This window comes from Blennius ocellaris (genome assembly GCF_963422515.1).
Source record: "Blennius ocellaris genome assembly, chromosome: 2".
Lineage (NCBI taxonomy): Eukaryota > Metazoa > Chordata > Actinopteri > Blenniiformes > Blenniidae > Blennius > Blennius ocellaris.
In genome coordinates this window covers 12,723,728-12,740,866 of record NC_137651.1, presented here as the reverse complement: position 1 = coordinate 12,740,866, position 17,139 = coordinate 12,723,728, and the positions used below count along the sequence as shown (strand labels likewise).

General features: G+C 40.2%; 1 protein-coding gene across 1 annotated transcript in view; it reads right to left on the bottom strand.

Annotated features, from left to right (window-relative positions):
* Window positions 1-631: 631 nt before the first annotated feature.
* The window catches only part of LOC308141720 (neprilysin-like), a 44,138-nt gene continuing 27,630 nt past the window's right edge, over window positions 632-17,139 (bottom strand). The window contains exons 9-23 of the mRNA XM_080511931.1: window positions 16,710-16,844; window positions 15,609-15,710; window positions 15,359-15,495; window positions 15,082-15,175; window positions 13,546-13,674; window positions 8,461-8,559; window positions 8,284-8,361; window positions 7,985-8,088; window positions 7,612-7,670; window positions 7,406-7,525; window positions 5,992-6,125; window positions 5,519-5,584; window positions 4,234-4,329; window positions 2,483-2,559; window positions 632-2,283 (exon numbers count right to left, since the gene is read on the bottom strand). Coding sequence (XP_080368057.1) covers window positions 2,184-2,283; window positions 2,483-2,559; window positions 4,234-4,329; window positions 5,519-5,584; window positions 5,992-6,125; window positions 7,406-7,525; window positions 7,612-7,670; window positions 7,985-8,088; window positions 8,284-8,361; window positions 8,461-8,559; window positions 13,546-13,674; window positions 15,082-15,175; window positions 15,359-15,495; window positions 15,609-15,710; window positions 16,710-16,844 — 1,530 coding nt within the window. The 3' untranslated portion in view covers window positions 632-2,183. The remainder of the gene's footprint in view (window positions 2,284-2,482; window positions 2,560-4,233; window positions 4,330-5,518; window positions 5,585-5,991; window positions 6,126-7,405; window positions 7,526-7,611; window positions 7,671-7,984; window positions 8,089-8,283; window positions 8,362-8,460; window positions 8,560-13,545; window positions 13,675-15,081; window positions 15,176-15,358; window positions 15,496-15,608; window positions 15,711-16,709; window positions 16,845-17,139) is intronic.

The window sequence follows — 17,139 nt, the reverse complement described above, 5'->3', positions numbered from 1 at the left end:
GAGGAAATGATTCCACTCTGGTACAAGTTCATGAAAAATAAATCTAATGTATTCTTTTGGAGAAATGCAAAAGTCCAATTTCTTTCTCTGCATGTACAATGCATATTTGTGTAGTATTATGGAACTTCCTAACACAGAGTATCTTGTCAAAACCATACTTTTTTTTGCTGTTTTTAACTGATTGCAGGGATGCACCACTTTTTTAGACCAATTTGATATTTGCTATTATGGGCTTTAAGTCTATATTTATGTCTTTGTGTGCAGAAAAATACTGCACATCAGCAACAAACTGATTGATTTACTTGAAGGAGGAAAGAGGCAGAAACACGTGCGCAGAATTAACAATAAAGTTTCAGCTACAGAAGGTATTTCAGACTCGCGACACTAACAATCTTATGGCTATCAGCAGTCCCTGTAAAGAAAGTGTTTTAATCAGCACACCAAAATCTGACACAGGGAACTGCAGCGTTATTATTAAACCATAATAACTGGGTGTATAAGTTTATATAATTCATTTGTTCTGCGCAACAGAGAAAATAACAATTTAAATCAAGAGCTTGAATCAAATATCATCCCCCTTAAATTTGAATACTTCATTCATTACAGTTTCTTCTTTTTAATTTCATGAGATATAAACGACTTGTGCTTATTCATTTGAAAGACCTGGTAAGTCTTTATAAAACATTTGGAAATGCAGTAATAGTTTTTTACATGTAGTTTTGAAATAAAGCTTATTCTATTATTTTAATGTTTCCAATACATTTGGGACTAAAAAAAAATTCTAAAATGTGTCTTACTAGAATAGGTTAAAGCCGAGAGGGAGACCCATCACAGACTTTGAAAAACATCAGGTCAGACACAAATACAAGAAGGATCCCAATCAACCCCACATCATGTGGCATACAGCCTTATTATTAACAATTGTTTCTGGATTGGGGATCAAACTACGCCAGGTGTCAGCATTGGCACTGAGCCTGATTGCAGTAAAAATAGTGCATATCTGTATTAAAATAATAAGATGCCATGTGTATTTTCTGTACCTTTGTATGATAGCTGCTCTTGCGCTTTATAAGAGTTAAGTGGGGCAGTTTTCTCTGATTCTCAGTTGAAAAAAGAAAGCATGTAAAAAAAAAAAAAAAAAAAGTCAAACTACTGCTTTAATGATACATTTTCTCACCCTTTGTTTTCCCACCGATGCACTCGCACGCATGGCAGCACAACTGTAAGGCATACCAAATTGCTTGACAAACAGCAGGCGGTGATAATAAATGACTCACAAAGACTGGAAAACACATAAAGACATCCATTCAGGCAGACACACACAGGACACTCCGAGAACATATGAAAAAAAGTCTGGTGTCTGTCGATTGTCAGCTCAGTGATTCATGACCAGCTGTCATCTTAAAGGCAAAAAACTTCATTTTGGTTTATTATCTTCATTCTGCTAATGAACAGCAGCCACCTGTCGACTGCAGTAAAGTTATTAACATTAAATATAGAGCAATATTTTGTAAATATGTAATCATGGTTAAATACTTTGACAAAATAAATTCTGATTTTCTGTTATAATTTACCTAATCTAGATTAGGCATAAACAAAGAGTACAATATGAGTACATTGCCTATCGGCATGTAAGTAAAAGGATAAAACCAGCTTGGTTTTCTATGAGAGACACACAGCTCAGTCCCACATACAGCACAGTGGTTCAGCCCTGGTACATGTATATGAGTGGGTGAGTGGTGTATTCATATGCCAGTGGGCTGAGCACATTTGTCTGTCTGCCCCTCTCTTGCCAACTCCTCGTATTCACAATCGCGCTCAAAAATACACATTGGCAAATGCAGAAATCTTCAGTAAAATAAGATGGAGAATGGAGAGAGAAACAAAAACACAAGGAGGGATTGTATCCAGTGAGTAGGAGAATAATCAGGCTGATTGAATGAACCACAGTATCAAGAGTTGGGAGAGACAGAGCTCTATCTGTCCGTGAGGGCACAGTCTGCTGCCGCTGCCGTCCTCGGATGGAGTGCATACTGCAGTATCAGTCCACCAGCCATGGTCCATCCAGCAAAGAGTTAACGGAAGCCTCCACTTTCCCCGTAACCCCCCATGAGTGCTCCAACAGTCAGAGGGGGAGAGGTACTGTAGGGGGACAGGGAGGACCCATCCCAGAGGCCCACGGATCACCACACACGGCAGATGTTGTCGGGGACCATGTAGTTGCTTTTGTTGCAGTTGAACGCTTTGGCAAATTCTGGGAAATTCTGCAGGGAGCCCAGTACCCTGCAAACACATCGGGGAGAGTGATTGTTGGAGTTGAAGGTGTTATTATAGGGGATGGCATAAAAATTTTAATTTACAAAACATGCCATTTTGTCAAGATTTTTAAAAACGTTCGATATTACTGTAATTTGTTCCCTGTCATTTGTCCCCAGCAGGATGCTGATTGATGATTTAGGAAATGTTGCTGCTTCCAGTTTACCTGAATTTTCCTGGACTGTGTACATCTACTTTGATGGAGTTGACTGCCTGTTCTGGTCGATGCGTTCCACACCACACCTGAACAAAGGGCACAGGACATTAAAAGATACTGCATTACTTCACAGCAGGAGTGTTTTAGATACATTCAAACATTTATATATCTACTTTTTCACTCACATTTGAGTGTGTCTCTCAAAAAATGCACCATGAAGAGGAACAAAACATATACACATTGCACTGATGTATAAAATGCATATATTTTTCCACACCAAGATATAACTTCACTGTCGATGGGCCTCAATCAGCAGGTTGTTCCAAAACAATCAGATAATTTGTTCCTTTGGCTCTGGTCATCGTGCTTTTAGCCCATGAATCGCTTTGTTTGTTTTGCTTTCTTCTCTTTTCTTTCTATTTTTTTCCGATACACTCAACTCTCTTTCTACGACTCCGAGAGTCAACAGTCAAGACTTTAATATGTCACAAGCATAAATCCTAATTATACATGGTATAAGAATAACACAATGAGTAACATCACATAAAATAAATAAAATCAAAAAGGATCATTGAAATGAGTGTTTTGCATGCATTAGGCCCTGTCTACGAAAGAACCATCTGCTAAAAACGGATTCTTTTCCCGGTTTCTTTGCTTGCATTTGCCATGGAGATATCTGATGAATCACCAAGCACCAACAAGCGCAAAAACAATTGTGAGTTGGACATGTTGGTGGAAAACATTAGCAAAGGTCATCATTTCATCAAGGCATCTGAATTTAGAAAAAAATATAATGAAAAAAAAAAAGCACAATATGGGAGGCGACCGGTCACAAAGTCAGTTTTATGTTTAACATCAAAATATATCTTAGAGGCATAATGCAGTGAATCACACTGTGCATCGTTAGCCAATCTGTTAGACATGCCCGATGTTGCATATCCATGAAAGCAACATTAATAGTAGTGCTCCTGCAGTTTCACTTTTAAACCCTTTATTTTATACATGCAAATCTTTGCAAAACGTTAACGCTCTCTGATGATGCAAAGAATGTATAAATTTCTCGCTTCCCATTCGTTATTTATGACCGCGGTGCATGATGGGTATCAAGTATCAAGCTTTGCTTGCGGCACGATGTGTCGTCCTGGAGCAGCCCGAAGCTAACTTGCATGAACTTTAATCCAACCAACTTTATGTAAATGAGGCACAAGGAGTTGAGCTATCACTCGCAAAACATTCGGAAAACGTCTAAACGAGACGCGGTCAAACCAAAACGAGGACAGATTCAGAAACTTCACAGCTTATTATGTTTTGCCAGAGATACTTTCCTTTGAAATGTTTTGATAATAAAAGAGAACAATTGTGACCAAGCTGCCATCTTGGTCTGGTTGAAACTACAGGAGCAGACTCCAATCAGACGCAGCATGTAACTCCGTGCCATTCTACATGCTCCATGCTAAAGAATTTGTGGGTCACACACCGGCGATACTGCAAGTGTTACAGTGAAAGAAAGCTTCTTTTTATCAAGGTATCACCTAGTGGCGATTCTCAGATGCGGCAAAAAAATGCAGGGGTAAGCTGCCCCTGTGGACATGTACCACAAGGAAAGGCTGAGCCTCTTCACGGCAGGTCTCAACCTTGTAGTTGTACCCTGTCTACCCTGTCTGTTATCACTTTTACCCCTTCATGTTCCCATCAGTTACAACACATGTTCATTCACACGTCCATCATTCAATAATTAATGTATTTAATCAACATTTTACCTGAGCAAAGTTCAGGAAAAACAGTTGATCATGGGAAAGATCAATGCCAGGCAGCAGTGGTTCCTCTCCATGCTCCTTCACATAGTCCTTGTAAGCCTACAGAAATGACAGTGCTGTATTACAATTCTTGTTTAACACCAAACACCTCAACAACAATGCCTATTACACTGCTTGTCATATAAATACAAATCAAGTGGATGACATTTTCTGAGAGCTAATTCAATTGCTTGAAGGCATTGTAAAGTTTTGCATCTTATGAAAATTGTTTCAACTGTTCACGCAACAAGTTCCCATGCCATTTCAAAGATGTTAATCCTAAAATTTTCAGCAATATGTCAATGCTTATTCCCATTTAAGGCAGTGATGGCTTAGAGGCTAGAGACGCAGACTTTGGATTGGGAGTTCACAGGTTTGATAGGATGTGTAAAAAAGACATTTTCCCAAGTGTATTAGTTGAGTTTATTTGACAATGTGGAATATCAAAGCCACATATGTATTCAGTTCAACTGGACTCCTGTGACAGAATGAGCTGATAAAGGAATTTATTGGGAGACATTGGAAGAGTTCATGTTTTCCCGTTTGATAAATTAAATATCCATCTTCTCTATTCTTAATCCAAATCAAAGAAGTGGTGAAAGGCAGTGTACACACTTGTTTAGGACGTCAGTTAATTGTGGAGGCTAACGCAGCTAAAGGTCACAAATTAACATGACAAGAAAAATCTTTTGGCTGAAGAATGAAGTCGAATGCAGGGTCAACGTAATCAGTTCCCTTCAGGCAGCAGGTTCAAACTGGGACTCTTCTTTCAATGAGGTGATAACGCTAATTATCTCACCACTGTTCCTTAGTGAGTAATGTTGACACATTCAAATTGTAATAGATGTTACTTTTTGTTCATGTTGTTTCTCCTCCAGCTCAGACCTTAGTCATAGTCACGGATTTACTGTGTTTGCGATGTTGTTATACAGCGAACTTGGCTCTACACAATCAGTTATGCTGCGCCGAAAAAACAAAATGACAAGCACAAGTATGACATCATGGCTTATCTGAATCGTACTTATCCGTCAACTCGCTGTCTGCCTCACCCATCGGTCAAAACTGACAAAAACGAGCAGCAACATCATTTTCTTAATTGCCGTGTTTACAAAAGCTAATGAGCCACTCGGTGACCTGCCAAAATTACTTGTCTATTAATGTTAGCAAGCAGATGACAATAAGCACAGACTGAATCCCCTCCCGTCTCTTCTGTAAAGCAGACCTCTTAAACGAACCCCTGGCTCATTACCTGATATGCCTGTCGTATGCCTCCATTGTCAGCAATGTTCTCCCCAAGGGTGTTGTTGCCATTTAACTAGAAAAAGCATATAAGGACAGAGAACACAAAGATTGGCAGTGAAAAAGGGGCTGACTGTAATTTTTCCCTCTGTATTTCAGCAAAATCGCAGATAGCACTCTTTGGGACACCAAGATATCATTTCCTCTGGGATAAAAGAAGCATTGTTCAAAGGAATAGCACGGACAAGAGAGCGAGAGGGATTGATATGTCAACACAAAGTATTAAAGACACCTGAAGCAGAGGCGAGATGAGGCTGCAAAACTGGGAGGAAGAGAGAATAATGACGGACGAATAAGCTGGCACGAGAAGCAGGCGAGTGACTCAATGAGATAAGGCACGATTTATGATAACATTTGACAAAAAAAGAAGATAAAAGTCTGAGGAAAGAAGATGAGGAAAGATATTTTTCTGCGGGAACATACATGCAGTCCATTGGCCAGGTCCCAAGAGAAGTTACCATACTGGTCGACAATGCACTTTGACAGCTCCAAGAACCTCTGAGTGGAGTCTAGGGTCCACCAGTCCTTCAGGTCACCATCCTTATCGTAGTTACGGCCTGAAAGAGATTCCCGATACATTAAAGGTGAACTTGTTTCATTCATCAACAAGAACAAAAGAGACACTTTCTCCACATATAGAATAGAATAGAATAGAACTTTATTCCTCCCCAGGGGGAAACACAAACTTACAACAGCTCAAGGTAAAATGGTGCAGAAATGATCAAATTAAAGAATTAAAATATGTAAACATATGTAAATATCTCAACAAGAGCAAAAAAGAGCACACAAAATAGAATAAGTAAAAATAAAAAAATAAAACAATCCAGTAAGAAAAGAAATCGTCTAAAAATAGAGTAAATTGACAGAATTGATAAACACACAGTGTAGATAGGTAGAAACTGAGATGTACTCAGCGCAGATGTAAACGGTACATGAGAAGAATGTAGGACATTTACAGTGAGTTGTTAAATATCCTAACACCTGTTGGGATGAATGACTTCCATTATAAATATAAATATAAATATAAATATCCATTATCTTGTTTGCAGCACTTCAAACCCCACAAATGACAAATTACATATTTCCATTTCATTTGTGTCTCTTAATAGAGATGAGCATAAAGAGAGTCTTGACATTTCTGAAGTGGAACTTATTAACTTCTCATCACGCAGTGAAAATGACTGTCATGAAAATGTTCTGAGGCAGAAATATTAGGTTTTGTTCTCAAGTGGTAACTGTTACCAATATTGCTCTATACATAAATGAGAAGGTGCAACTTGTATGATCAAATTTAATTTAATTTGGAGCAGCAATAGAACTCTAATAAAGTATTGTGTACATTTTAATTGAGGTTTTAATTCAGTTTTAGCACAATTTTACAATTTTAGACATTTTAACTATTTCACCTTCTTTAGCCATTTTTGGCATGATATTTTAGGCCTTTTTAGTGGTTTAAGACATCTTAACTTTGACCTTCTTTGACTGTTTTATAGCAGTTTTAACTTGTTTTTTTTTCTAGTCAGAGCCATTTTTGGCTGATTTATTGAATATCCTAATGCTTTCAACATAACTTTTTTGAGGTTTGCTCATTTTTCTCCACATACCAAATATACAGGATGACTGACAAGTTACAAACATGTTTTTTCCACACTGGAAGGCATCAAGTAGATAATAAGTTATTCATTATCTCAGTGTGAGATAAGAGTCTCTTTGAAAAAGTATCTGCTGTACAACCAAATAAGAAAAACAAGGTACAACTTTATTTGCTCCAGAGCAGTGGTTTGGTGTGGATGCTACCCCTGGGATGAGCTGCACACAACAGTGTGGAAAGTCCTACCATTGTCATCAAAGCCGTGTGTGATCTCGTGACCGATGACCATGCCGATGCCACCGTAGTTAAGAGATTTAGCCTGGCCTTTGCTGAAGAAAGGAGGCTGAAGGATGCCTGCTGGGAATACTGGCACAGGAAATGACAAACCAAAATAAAAGCCTTGAAAAGCATTGAGTCCATTTTAACTGTTTCCCAAAGTGCCTGTGATTCACCTATTTGGTTCTTGCTGGAAGAGTAGAAGGCATTGACAACAGCAGCTCCGGTTACCCACCTTAAGAATGTAAAATAGAGATAAAATTCACAGTAAGGAAGACTGAAATATTTCATATTTCATGTCAAAATCAGTTAATCGTTATTGACAACCAGGCTAATATCAGCATGCATGCAGGGCAAAGCTGAACTTTATGTATGAGTAGGAGTTTGTGTGGGAGAATGTGTATGCACTGCGCACCTTAAGAATCATAAACAACCTAAACAAAGTTGTTTTTAATTGCGGTGCGATTTTATTTCTGAACATTGCACCTTATAAATGTTTATACATCTGAGATAAGCCTGTTAATTCTTCCCCACGACAGAATATCTTACTCCTCTTTGTTGACTTTGACTCTGAGTTTCCGCAGGCGTTTCTTCTGCACAAACTCTTGGTTCTGGAGGATGTTTTCAAAGTACTCCTCTGCACTGTAGCTCAGCTAACACCGACACACAGCAAGAGAAACCAGAGGATTAGCTGTGATGAGAGCTATCAACACTTGGTCATACATTCCACAGAAGAACTCATAAAAGCCAAGAATTTACGGAGATCTTTTAATGAAACTGAGACACCGCAGCCGCAAACCTGCACATTAATTCGGCTTCGGAGGGGAAACACGTTTCCAAACACTCACATCTTTGTACTCGTTGTTGAGATATTCATCATCCATGATGTTGTCGGAATAGCCGATCCGCTCTCGAATAGCACGGGCCTACACAAAAGTGAATAAAAACATCTTAGACATCAGATACCCTTAAATACAGAATACTAAATAATGCATAACTATAATATTTATGCGGAAATTGAATACCTTCTCTTCGGCTGCTTTCTTTGTCTCTGAATCCATCCACGTCAAGTCATCTAAGTTGCTAATGAACACCTCCCGAATGTCTTTAATCATTTCCTCCATCTTGTAAACACATAAATACAGAGACATGTTGCATTTAAATTTGTTCAATCAAATCCCAGACTGAAGGCAGCACTAGGCCTGTAGCGACACGTCGACGATGTCAACAACGTCAACGACTCAGTTCTAAAAAAACGGCAACATCAAATCCGTAAGTCAACGCGTTGCCCCGCCTACTCGCCACACGCACGTGAGTGACCAAAGCAAACTAGCATGGAGGACGAAACTTGTATCCAACCACCTCTCAGTCTCAGCAACAAACTGCCGCCCTACATCAAAGGTGTGGGAATGCTTTAAACGCAGCCATAAGCATCAAGGTGTAGTTATTTGCAGTCTTTGCATGATTGAGCTGGCATGTCACACCAGCACAACTTCCATGTGAGAGCAATTGAAGCGGAGGCGTCCCGTTGTTACTTGTGACACCGTAGAACAGAAGTAAGTAACATTACTATCGCCAAAGTTTGCTAAATTAATTTCATTTCAATTGTGGAACGTGAGCTTGAGCTCTGCGCACTTCGGTTGTGCTCGCTAACTGTGCTTGTGTAGTATATAATGCTGGCATGAATGGTAACGGTGGCTAAGTTACAGCTAACAGAACATGGCTATCTAGCCACGAGCGCCACCAAAGTGTAGAGCTGCGAGCTACAGTAGCAAGCAGATTGTAGTTACATTAGATGTATCTGTTCAACATTACGTGTGCCAATTCATCATTTGCGTTAGCTCAATCATGCTGTGGTCATTTCCTTTTTTTTTTTTTTTTTTTTATTAAAAGAAAGACATTTTTAAATACATTACAGTCATTCCAATTTGCTTTTATAGAGAAAATAGAAAAGCCCAACATATCCACATGAGCAAGCAGGTGTGTTTGCGACTGTGGAAAGGAAAAACTCCCCCCAACAGGGAGTGTGTGGTCATTTCCGAGTGAAACACGTTATTAGACTGACGTTTGCCAGCTTAGTATCATGGTTCACTACACGAATGCTAGTTCGTCAATGAATGTCAACTGACAGAGCCAAGGCAATTACCGTTAGAACAGTCGACTATTCGATAAAATAATCGCTCGAATAATCATTTTAAAAATAATCTTTTACCCCTAGGCACCACACACTCGCATACCTATGACTAACTTACAGCCACTATTTAACCTCAAAGGCATGTTTATGGACTATGAGAGGAATCAGCAGTATTTGGAGAAAATAAAACACATACGAGGTGGGAGAACATGCAAACACCACACAGAAAGACCCCCAACCCATACTTGAATTGGAAACAGTCTTACTTAAAAGAGCTTACCACTACACCACCGCGCAGCTCTAAAACTAACAAATAATATTCAACTACATATCATCAAAGAAAGCTCGCCTGTCAGTCAAGGTGCACAATTTGTGCAGCGTGGGAGTTTTTCTCGAAAGGTCTACAAAGAGGACCCAGTGGAAAGCACACCAAGCTATGCTGCAACATACCAAGCAACTCAGTCATAAAAATATACTTCCCTGTGTTAAAGCCTCATTATTACAGAGCCACAAATCAACGAAGAACCATTTGAGGTTACACACCCATTGCGTAGGCGTCTCATGACCTTGGATATCATCTCTCGAAGTGAAATGATTTGAGTGAGGTTAATAAAACATCAAGTAGGTTTATTGATCGGTAAAGTTTAGTCAGGTAATGAAAACCATACATCCATCATGTTTTGATAGTTTGGTATCTCAAAGGTGTCTTAATTTTGTTGTATTGGAATTCTCTGCTGTGCATGTCTGCTGTTGACTGCAAAACTACAAATGCATTATTGATAATGTTGCTGATTTAAATGTTTTAAAAATGTACACGTCCATATAGACGCATGTAGCACTTTGCAGCTGGACTATGGGTTGCTGATTGGATTCTGTGCCTTATAAATGTCAATCACAGAAGAGATAGTAGATTTGAAAAATAAGAGGTAAAGCTGGTCTTACATAGATTAAACATACAAGTGTTTTCATGTTCATAAGCAGTTTTTAGAATGAGCAATATTTTTAAGATTTAAGTTTTCTATTCTTATATGCAGTTTCACAGAGTTGGGTATTCCGAAGCTTGCTTTTCAGTGGGAATGCTTTGGGTTGCGTGTAAAGTTTGTGTAATGTATCCCGCTTGAGTATTTAAAAGAATGACGCTGCATCCGCAGAGACAGACAGACGGGCTGACACTGGCTCAATATTGTGAAAACCATGCAGTGTTCAAAGGATATTAGGGTATCTGTCTGTCTGTCTGCCCGTCCATCCGTCCATCCATCTATCTATCTATCTATACAATAGAGCACTCACGCTGATAATGGAATATAAGCAAATGTAAAAAGGGAAACATATTTTAAACAGCAGGAGTGGTAAAGGTCACCCTTTCAGACTGCACTAACCGCAGTTGGACCAGAGGCAGCCCAGCATCTCATCACTTCATCAGCCCTCTCGCTGACACCCCGCATGACCACTCAGACGTCATGCTGTGGTTCACCTCAAACCGGCTTGTTTAAAAGCCTTTTAGCATACATGACATTATTGGGCATGCATGCAAATGCTGCTCAATAAAATAAACATTTAGTCCTTTCAGTGAAAGTTTGTGCTTGACTTTATTCCTCTACCAGGCGGGGTAGTTAATTAGCTGCATTCTGGCTACCGCTAACCAGAGCTCACAAAGCGAAACCTTGGCAGTAGGCTCAGAAACACATGAAGAATAATGAAAACCAATGAATGCAATTACGGCTCGGCCGGACGGTCCAGATGGATGAGTCCTGGCTGGTTGGAGATTGGACGCTGAACTGAAACGTGCACGGATAAGGTCTGGTAATGATCTGAGATGGAATATTGCAGAGTGAGGGAGGTAGGTCCCTTTACGGTCCCTATGAAACCTGCAAGTTATGAGTTCCTAAATGACCATTTGGAGTCATGATAAAAAGAGAAAAAGGTAGTTTATTTTAGGAATATAATGAACTCTTATTGGTGATGATCTGCTGCAGTTCAATATATCTCATCGACAGTCACTGACAAAAGTCACTTATCCATATAATAGGAACAGCAAATTCCAAGTTGTTGGTCAATCAGAATTGGAAATAGCTCAAAGGAAAAGCAAAGCCCTTTATATCCTCTTCATTATGCTCATTGAAAGGTTTCTATCAGCAATTCGGTTTTATAATTTAATTATGACAGAATGGTCACAACTCACTTTGACAAAAGTCCTGTTGCATACAAACAGCGTCAAAACATTAAGACATATTGCATTTAAAAAAGTGATATTAATATGAGAACTGATTTGGTACAGTTTGGGAATGACTCAGATACCTTCTTGATAAAGTTGCTAAAGATTCTTCTGCATTTTACCACGGACACTCTCCATAATGTTCATGTCATGTTGACTGGGCCAGCAAGCCGACTATTTTCCACTGTTCTTCGTTTCTGTGATCTGCGGGCCTTGGCAAATGCAAGAAAATTATTTACTTGTTGTCTGTTTAATGAGCAGTTATTTGACTATGAGAGAATTAAACAAGAATACACAGGGATTTCAGGTCACCAGTAGCACTGCTGCCATTGAAAAAAGGGCACAGGATCCGTCTCAACCGGGATTGTCCTAAACCTCACCAATTTACTCAAATCATCTTCTTAACCTCTCCATTTGACATTTGGATACATTAAAGATGTCACTTTTGCAGCAGACTTGGTGTTCAGGCTCTCTGTGATCAGTCCATCGGCTTGTGGCTGAATCTCTGGCATGTTTTTAAAGGTCAGTTTGCACCTCAAGTGAACATTTTGTCTCATTGGGTTCTTTTCGCACAAACCTTATATTGTACTCATTACAGTATATGTCACAGGTGAAGCTCTAATCCGTGATTTGTGGAATTGTACACCAACAAGACAATACTTTTGTCCCCATGCACATCAGTTAGATTTTGCAACCAGTCATTACCATAAAAGCCATGAACCATTTTGCAGAAACTGGTTAGTCACTGATGCAACAGGACTCAAGTCAATGTAAATGATTCCCAACTCTTCAACTGTAAAAGGAAACAGAGCACCGGGAGAAAACCCATGTACAGTATGCATTCAAAGAACAGGCAAACCACACAGGAAAGCTCACCAAGTTAAATGATTTACAACATTTTGTAAATCATTAGGACAGCAAAACAGCTGGAATGCTCAAGATGGTCTGCGTCACACACCATATCTGAAATCAATCTGTGTGGCTTGAAGAGCTGCTATGTGAGCAGTGAAGCATGTGTGCCAGCTGCAGGTTGACTCAACACACTTATACACACACATATGTATTTGTGGACACCGATGGTGATATGGACTCACATTCTCAAAGGGCGATGTGTAATTTTTCACACACACACACACACACGCACGCACACACTCACGCGTGCGCACACACACACACACACACACACACACACACACACACACACACACACACACACACACACACACACACACACACACACACACACACACACACTTGTTAGGTTTCATCTGACTGCTCGAATGGGCAAAGTTGCATGAGGAAGATGACACATTAACAGCATTTGAGACACTCAGACAGATGTAAATGCTCAATCTGAGTCGCATACACTCACTCACTGACATGCCTGAACTTGGCGACATGTATGCACACCCAGGCACAAGTTTAAGTGTTACAGTGTGGGTGGTGTGATCATGAGAGTGGGGACAACATGTTCCGCTGTTTCCAGGGCAAAAAAAGACAAGAGAAAACGGTCTGGTGAAGAAACAAGATACTATTGAGATAAAAATCAACCTGGCAAAATGTGCACAAAACATGTTATTTGCCTGCTGTATTATTCCAGAATTTCTAAACACCACCACCACCCAACCCCCCCACATTGTTTTTATAATCCCTGCAGACAAATGTCCATTATTAGGCCCATAAGTCAGTGAAAACGAAAGCATAACACACCTGAAATAATTGGATAATTTACCCAGATAACCCCTTTTACCCTCTACTGACCAGTTCTTTACTCTTTTCAGAGAAGGCCTCTGTCACATACAGTCGTCCCACAGCATTGTCCATGTTGTTGTTCACATACAGCACACACTGTCGCCACACGGCTGCCTCCGACGTTGTACCAGACAGAGCCTGCAGGGAAGGAAACAAGCCACAGATCAATTAGAGACACAGGACACATGAGTCAGCATATCACGTAAAAGAGGCTCGTGGCAATTCTTTACTTGCACCAACATTATACATCGCAATTACAAATGACTTTAAGAAATAGGACAGAAGGGAATGATTAGATTAGGAAGTGAATCACAACTATTTATAACTTGGAAAAGAAACACAAATCTGCATGTGTGTGTGTGTGTGTGTGTGTGTGTGTGCGTGTGTGTGTGTACGTGCGTGTGTGTGTGTGTCATTTTTTGAAGAATTATTCCTGTAGTTGAATTCAAGCTGTAAAATGTCAGCATATGTCATCATAATTTTAGTTCATAAGTGAAGATGATCAAACCGCCAACTGTGTTCCTATAAAATCTTGGTCTTGACAAAGTGTGGGAATTCCTACAGAGCCCCGACAGTACATCAAATATCATTAACGTTTCAAAAACAAATATCAATTTCATTGGTGGGCCGGAGCCAATCTCAGTTTACACTGGGTGTCGCGGAATACAGCCTGGCCAGGTCTGCAGTTCGTCACAGGGCAAACATAGAGAGACAGACAGTCACACACACTCACATTCACACTTAGCCAGTTAAACTGGAGAACACCCATGGACAAATTGGGAGAATATGCAGATTAGATACAGAGAGGCCTTGAGCCGTCAAGAGCCCCAACTGCTACCCCACTGTCTAATCAATACTGTAAATTCTGAATGTACCTAGCTGGGGGGGAACAAAAAGGAAAACAACTCAATTAAAAGACGATTTTAGATCTCCATATTGAATATTGCCCTGCATGTTACTCACAAGGTTGCTCAATACCATGTACATGTGGGCAAAGTATCGACTATTCCTGACCTCCATCATTGCCATAATTTGACAGCCAAATTCTAAAATCTCCTCACATTACAAAATGTCATTAAATATGTACTCTTGAATTCCAATTCCAATCCCAATTCTAATTCTAATTCTAATTCTAATTCTAATTCTAATTCTAATTCTAATTCTAATTCTAATTCTAATTCTAATTCTAATTCAAATTCTAACACCAGTAAGAACAAGGCTGCCATGCCAAATGCTCCTTTGGGTTGGCCGTTTTTCCCAAGGACACTTTGGCACACACTGGGGAGTGAAATGCCAAACTTAGGACTGAAGAACAACAAGCTTTAGCACCTGAGCCCAGACTCAGATATTGTTGACACAGTTGTCAACAATATCTGTTCAGATCAATAGAATATATTGTGAAGACTGTTAAAAAGGGTAAGAAATGGTATTATATGAAAGGTTTCTAGAGGATTTGGTATGTACATTCATTGTCACTTTGACTGTGCTTGTAATAACTTGTTCATCAATCTAAAGCGGGCGACATCTTATATTTTGGTCATTTACCTTACGGAAAGCTTTCTTAGTGTCTCTGTAGGCTCTGCTCAGGCCCACCACCATGTTCATAGTAAAACGCCACACCATGTAGTTCTGTAGATCTCTGAAAAGAGAGAACACATCTTTAAAAAAAAAAGTGCTTTCAAACACGTACAAGCTCGGATGTACAGTAATGGGTGAGCAGCTGTATTTACTGCACACTGTGCCCTGCCACCCACACAAACATACAGGCACAAATAGGCTATCATGCACGGTTACACCTACGGACTCCTATGAACACACTCACCTCTTTGTATACTTGGCCAAGACGAGGTTGAGTCTCCTGTAATAGTTGGGGGAGTAGTTTATGACCTTCTCTGTGTCAGGGATACTGATGTTGACTGCACCCATTATCTTAGCGGTGAAGTAACTCCAGTTAAATACCTTCAGGATGAGTGCAAAAGCACAGATGGAAAGGAGAAAATAAACATGAGGAAATGGAAGCTTTATGAAACACTAACAGCAGGTCTATTCGCACAGCGCTTATTTTTTTTTACCTTTGATTCAACTTCAAGGGTGAAGTTGGTGTTTAGGTCTCCCAGCTCCATCTTGTTGTAAAGCAACACCGGGCTGTTACGATCCTCCGGAGTATCAGTAGCCTGGGAAAGAGCAAGAGAGGGAAGTTGAAAATCAAGAATGCTGTCACAACCCGCCTGCTTTCTGACACATGTGTACAAGGGTAGCGCAAGTCCAACAGCATCAAACATATTTGACATCCCGGGAGGCTTCAGGTCTGTAAATGTCAGAGCTCGAGTGTGACTGCCTTGTAAAAACCAGCAGCCGAGTGGAGGCGAAGTGAAGCATGGCGGTGAGCAGAGCAGAGCAGAGCAGAGCAGATCGGCCAAGAATGACAAACGTAAAGCACAGAAAACCTGTTGATGTCTGAGAGAAGTTGTTGTATGGGCATGAGGCTGGTTAACAGCTTGTTTTCTCCAACAGCTGCTCCAATCTGAAGCCCCAGTGTGAAAGCATGACAGAGAATCCATCCCGCTAAAAGCATTGTGAGGTGTGAAGCATGACGCTAAAGACAAAGGACTGAAAATAGAAAGTGAGATGCTCTGCAACATGAAAACAAGGTTTTCAAGAACACGGGGCTTGATGTACTAGAGGTTTGTGTGTATAAAATGGGGGCACGCACACGTGTGGAAGCTGAGACGAGCACTGAGGATCATGTCTGGCGGACATGCAAAATAACACACATTTGGTCGGTCTGCCTTCACAATGGGTGTGTGTTCAAGATAGCATAAACTGCTGGGAGGAGTTTATGCAAATAGATTAATGTACTGTGCCAAATGTGATTTACTACCTTTGCAAGCATTTGCATTACTTAAAATTCTGTGGGGTTTTTTCTCAGTTTGAAAAGTTGGTTCAAACCTTTTACACCTTTAGCTATTACTGAGATACCACTGTTTCTGCGTGATGTCACTCATTGTGTTATTCTGATTAAATCATCTGCAAATAGAGTGCAATCTATTTGCATGCTTTATGCAGAATCTTTGTAAATCAGGCCCAATGAGTGAGATTTTACAAATCAGAAACAGCAATTACATTGACCTACTCAGACTTTTGTGGGGAAGCAGCAGTGCATGCTTACTTACGTTGGCAATGTCCTTCTCCAAGTCCATAACTCGTGCGACCTCCTGTCTGATCTGGGTTTCATTGACGCCAAGGCCTCGGTCAGTACGGATCAGCTTAGCCAGGTCAACCATAAACTGCTCGTAGGCCCGACATGCCTGTCAAACACCCACTCTCTGTTGATATGTGTCTTACACCTTGGAGTTTAGCCAGCGACCATTCACAGATACATGCACAATCTGTTTGCCTGAAGGTAGGTATAGTGAAGTAGTGTTTTCTGCATATCAAGGGTCAATGGCAAAGTAAAACCAGAGCAGAGCATGTGTGCTCCAATCACAGACATCTGGCTTGGATGGAGACCAAACAAAACCCCGGTTCAATTACTATTTACGGCGGCAAAACCTATCTGTACTCATCATATGTTTGCCACATCAAAATTTCTCATGTAAATGT